The sequence below is a fragment of the Apis mellifera genome, linkage group LG16, assembly GCF_003254395.2.
Source record: "Apis mellifera strain DH4 linkage group LG16, Amel_HAv3.1, whole genome shotgun sequence".
In the NCBI taxonomy this organism is placed as follows: Eukaryota; Metazoa; Arthropoda; class Insecta; order Hymenoptera; family Apidae; genus Apis; species Apis mellifera.
In genome coordinates, this window is record NC_037653.1 from 2753208 (window position 1) to 2759207 (window position 6000).

Below are 6000 nucleotides of genomic sequence, written 5' to 3' on the forward strand. Positions count from 1 at the left end.
GTAAGATTTTCTGATGTTAAAGTTTCACGAAAAAACTTGATCTAAACTTCCACTACTTCCACTTCGTGTTAAGGTATTACTTTTTTTTTTAAAGTTTATTTTATATTTTTCAATACTCGATGAATAGGGATAAAATATATTGATTTCGAATTTAAAAATCCATTGATTTAAAGATTAAAATTTCATATTCAATATTCAATATTTAGTTTAACGTATAAATTATATTAGATTAGATTTATGCGAGATTATATTAAATAAGATTATTTAATGCATCTTGCAAACATCTTATTTAATGCATCTTGCAAACAATCAAATAAGAAAAAAAGATTATTTTTACAATGATGAAATTCAAGATCAATTATGTGAATATTTATAATGTTACTTTTGTCGTTGATTTGACATTAACAAAAGATTCATCTTTTATTACATCTTAAATAGGTTGTACCAATTAGGTTAGGTTAGGATAGATAACTTTGAACGAATCTATTCCCAGATTCAAAATCATCGTTTTATCTGTATTGAGTATTATCGGAAAATGCAAAAAGAAAGTTTAGAAAAAAGATGATACCCCAAAACGAAGCTTAATCAAAACTTGTAGATCACTGCGTGTACAACGTCCCACAGTATCCAACAACCTACGTATCCGCGTATCTACCTACTCGGTCCACACCGATCCTCGCTGGTATTCACGACGAAAACCGTACCTACGTCCGAGTCGGCCCTGACGACGCGCAATGCTCAGGTACTCGGTTTTCTCTCGACTTCCGGTCGCAGAAAGGAATGCATAGGCGGAGCTATACCCACGCAAAGAGACACACGCCGATCGAGGATGGAAAAAAGACACGACGATAGCGCCGGTACAAGCTGCGAAACAGCCTGCGTATGGAGAGCTGCGCGTGAAAAATTCTAACCTTTCGAAATCTTCTCACCTTGTCATAGTATGCTTCGCGCTTTCTATCGCAAATCGAAAATTCTGCAAATTTTTGAAAGATATTTTGGTGAATTCGATAAACAATTCGTTGAAAGTTAAATAACTTGGATTTTATTACACGGATATGAATTACAACATCTCGTTGCACTGTTGATATCATCTTCCTCGCCGAAAAGTTAGGTTAAGATTGTTACAATTGAAATATTCTATTGATGCATATGTTTAATATATAATTTGTTATAACTAGTTCGTTTCTTATTTGTTTATTAATTTAAATTTTTGCGACAATAAATTATTTGTTCCTTTAATGTAATCTTTTCAATAACTTTTCAATACTTTTATCGAATTTCGTAATTGTTTTTTCTTAATGCTCGACGCGAAATTTTTATCGAGTTAATAGTAAATTCTGAACCCTGACTCGTTTCTGAAATATAATCGATTGATTTGTCAAGTGAAAGTTAAAACAATAAAGAAAAATTGTTAAATCATTTTCAGAGAATATGACTTGTACCGATTGGCTTTTAAACTCTCCAATTATAGAATGATTACAAATATTTGTATCTAATTCTAAATCTTTGTGTTGTATTTTATTTTACAGTTCGTGGATTTGGGCGTGGTCACGAGCATAGAATATAATCACAAACCTGTGGAATCCGCGCGAAAAGGTCAGGAAGTGTGCGTGAAAATCGAGCCGATACCTGGGGAAGCGCCTAAAATGTTCGGTCGTCATTTCGATGAAAAGGATTTCGTCGTAAGCAAGGTAAGCTTTTCACGTTTTTTAATTCATCGACCAAATTGAGACGACGTGAATCAACGACTGTTGAATCAACGATTTACATGAGATACCGTCACGAATATTATAGACAATTGCTCAATTCGAAGAACTTTATTTCTCATCCGTCATTCATATTAAAACGTGTTCACTTTTACATCATTTTCGCATTTGAAACGTATAATCTTAATACGATAACCATTACGAAAATGATCGAACAAACTATTTCTAACTCTTTTTCTTAATTCAAGAAGAAGAAAGAAAGGTTAATTTTTGATTCTTTCTTTCAAACTAAATTAGCAAATTTCGATGATACTTTGAAATAATCAATCATCGTACGATTAAATTGTACACGTCGTATGGAATAATGCGAAAGCACGAGAATTCACTTTTGAGGTTAGGCGTGAGTAATGACGGGATCAAATTTAACACATACTTATATAAATCTAAATTAAATTTGAGAAACAGACTACTAATAACTACTTAGAAGTATTAAAATAAGATTATAATCGAATTATAAAAATCAGAAAGTTACGATTTTACGATTTTACGAAAATTGATTCGATGAATCAAATTTCTAATAAGATACACTTACTTGAAATTCTGGTCGATTTTTTCGTTTCAATATCTCTATTTCATTATTCAGTAACTTGATTTTTTAATATTTTTTTGAATAATAAGAATTTTATACTTGGTTTAGGTTATCTAACCTGACTTACCATTTTCGTCTAGTTCTTTCACATAGTTACAAAATTCTTCCAACGAAAAATCGTACGTTCATTCGTATACTCGATTCCATCACTGCTCGCGAGGAAAGAAGGACCGATTACGAGGCTTTCGAGAAGCAGCTGCTTCGAAAGAATTCGATCGACAGGTGGTCCCGACCGTTGATGAAATTCCCTAGACTATACATATATATATATATTTTTTTTTCCCCTGGTGTCGGCCGATTCCGTACAGCTTTGCAATTTTCATCGAAATCAGAGACGAGCGAGACGGAAACGATCCTTATTAGTATGCAAGACTTTGGTCGAAAAAGGAAGATGCACATCCGGCAGCGATCAGGCGTCCACCATCGACTTCCGGCCTTCGCAGAACTTCCCATCCTTCTTTTTCTTCCTTCTTCCCCTCGCCTCTCGCCTTCTTTCTTTTCCGCCTTCCGGTTCGGATATCGGCACCGAATCGATCGATCGCCTCGTACTTTAATGGAAGCGGATATATAATCGTGCTCGACCACGCGCCTCCCATAGATCGGCCTCGGTTTAATCGTACTTGACGTATATTCCATTCGATATACGTATTTAGGATGCGTAAATTTATTTTTTTTTTTTTTTAGAAGATCATTTTTATTTCGATGAAGCTTTTTCTTTTTTTAATGTATACGCGTTAAAAATTTTCGATAATAATATTCTTTTAAAAGTAAAATGAACGAATTATACTGTTTCGTGAAATAATATTTTCAATATTTACTTTTACATACGGTTACGAACCGCGGCAAACGGGGAAAGGCGAATCGGTTATGTTGATATCCGTAATATTGATTTAACGAAGTCGCTTTCCGGACGCCGAGCAGAACGGTCGCGTTTCTCTCTGCTCGAATATTAATAAATAAATCGATATCGCGTAAGTAATTATAAATAAATTAAATAAGTATCGCAGAAAGATGAACGAAGAAATTATTACGGGGGAGTGTTTGCGTTAATATATAATTTTTCAACTTTTTTCCCATCTTTTTATTTTTCTCGCGAATAAAATAGAGAATAATAATTAAACTTCGTATTCGACGAAGATTTAGAGGTTTATCGTGTAATTTTTAATATATAATTATATAATTATTATTATTTTTTTTTTAATAGGAAAATATATTACAATTAATGGAGAAGAAGAAGAAAAAAAAAAGGATTTTTTCCCGCAGCCTTTTAAATTTCTTTCCGAGAAAGTTTAATCGTCGGGTAATCGTAAAAATTCCCGCGTTTAATAGCATCAATTTCGTTTCCTCTATCTCTATACGAACTTTCCGGCCGCGCACGCGCATTCAACGGCTGCGCGAGCACTATACGTGCACAGCATGGTCTGGCTTCGGCATCTTTGTGTGCTCCCAAGGCGAGCGGAAGTCGTCGTTACCGTTTGCTTCGTAGAATCGATTCCCCGGAATCACCTTGTTCCCACGATGATTTGTCGGGCGACAATTTTATGAATTCGACCTTCCACGCTTTCCTTCCCTTCGTGTCGCTCTCGAATTCTATGCTCTGAATTTTTTGAGGTTATATTCGCTACCATCTCGATTACGAAATTTAATGGACAAATGTGACGATAAATATATATCTTTTATAAATGATGTATGAAAATGTGATCGGGATTAATTTATATCGTATAATTCATTTAATTTGTTTTTTTAATGGCCGTTTTAATTAAAATTTGTAAGAGGTTATATTTGAAATCTTTACGAATCTTCATTTCTTTTTTTTTTTTTTTTTTATTTAGGAAACGTTTACGTAATATAAAAATATCTGTCCAATCTAAAAAGTTATTAAGTATATAATCATCGGTTAAACATTTGTCCATTAAAATTTCGAAAACGAAACGTACGTATGAAATTCTTTCGTTCTAAAAAATGATTACCGATGATCGATAATATAATCGAATTGAGAATTAAAGTTTATTACGAAAAAAAAGGGAAAATCACTCGAAATTTTTTTTTTTCACTCGTAGTCGCATAGATACACGACTTACGTGTCGCGAGATATCGAACGTGAACGTGGTCGATCGTGTCGTCGGCCAATAAAAACGTAAAACGTGCGCAAAGGTTTCACGAGAAGAAGGAGGACCCTTTGCCCGTTCGTGCAACGTTGCACGGTTAGTTACAAAGGGTGCGAGGCGTATGGGAGAGAACGGGGAACGAAGACGAAGCTATGAGGCATGAATGGGAACGAGAAAGAGAGGGAAAGAATTCTACGGTGGAAGAGAGCTGCGCGGTGTGCGTGCGCGCGTGCGAAAGAGAGGTAAAAAGCCGGAATGGACGGGTGAGTGAGAGAGAGCGAGCGAGCGAGCGAGCGAGCGAATAGGAGCGAGAGGGAAGAAGAGAGAAAGGAAAGAAAAGGAGGGAAAGGGGCGGGAGGGAGTGGGAACGGGACGGGGAGGGGGAAGCAGCAGGGGCGTGGCGGGAGGCAGGCGTCCTCAATAGCCGCGTAAAACCACCATTGTGACCGATCCATGAATGAAACGGGACTTCCGGCCGGGAGTGGGGGCGGAAACAGTTGTAAAGCGTTACGTTAGTGAATGGACCGTGTGCGCGAGCATGCGCCTGTTCTCGCGAAAACCGATTCAAGGAAATTATTCGTAGGAAGAGGAACACGATTAAAACGATCTTTCCATTTTCCAACCTTTACATACTTTCTTTCTTCGTATCGAGGAATAATAAAAAAAAAAAAGTATATTTATCTTCTATTATTCTAACAATATTTCAACAAAATTTTTACAACCCATATATCGATTTTAATTCGAGGAAAAATATTGGAAAAATTTTTTTAATAAATAAAAATTCGACGTACAGAGACTTTTATTATAGTCGAGGATGAGATGATGTAATTAAAATTCCTATTAAAAATTATTATTATTTAATTTCTCTTCGCTTAACAATTATTTCTTTTTTTGTAATTTCATAAAAATTGGAATATATCTTGATCGTTAAAAAAGAAAAAGAAAAAAAATACACTCTCGCTGAGAAGATTCTCTCGGAGAGAATTAAAAATCACGTCATCGATCGTGTGTGTTACAGATAAGCAGGCAGAGCATAGACGCGTGCAAGGAGTACTTCAGGGACGATCTGGTGAAAACGGATTGGCAATTGATGGTCGAACTGAAAAAGCTCTTCCAGATACTCTAGGACACGGTGGACGATACGAATGCTGGAATGGAACCGTTGCCGACGGGTTCACCGGGTGACGAGCGTGGATATGTTGTGTGGGCTACGATTATCAAGCACACGTACCATCTTGGATCTTGTCGATCATTTCACACCGATTGTAATATACACACGTCGAACTTTTTGATTTCTCTGTCTTTCTCTTTGATGTACGCAACTGATGAGCGCACGTCTCTCTCTTCACCCCGTCTCTGTGATCCCTCGAAAAACGTTTCTCTCGGGTTTTATCCATCCCTGCACGCGACGAATAAAAACTGGGAAAAGAACTCGTTTCGAAGTCAAGTCGCGGAATTTTTTTTTTTTTTTTTTTTTTTTTTCCTTCCTCTCCACTTCGAATTGAATAATTTCGATCGATGTATCGTTAAAAAAATT

At 36.0% G+C, this 6000-nt stretch overlaps 1 protein-coding gene across 2 annotated transcripts in view; it reads left to right on the forward strand.

Moving 5' to 3' along the window:
* LOC408556 (eukaryotic translation initiation factor 5B) overlaps window positions 1-5755 on the forward strand; it is a 32514-nt gene extending 26759 nt beyond the window's left edge. For both annotated transcript variants that reach the window (XM_006559401.3, XM_016916987.2), the window contains 2 exons: window positions 1530-1691; window positions 5482-5755. In XM_006559401.3, coding sequence (XP_006559464.1) covers window positions 1530-1691; window positions 5482-5589 — 270 coding nt within the window. In that variant the 3' untranslated portion in view covers window positions 5590-5755. The remainder of the gene's footprint in view (window positions 1-1529; window positions 1692-5481) is intronic.
* Window positions 5756-6000: the final 245 nt, after the last annotated feature.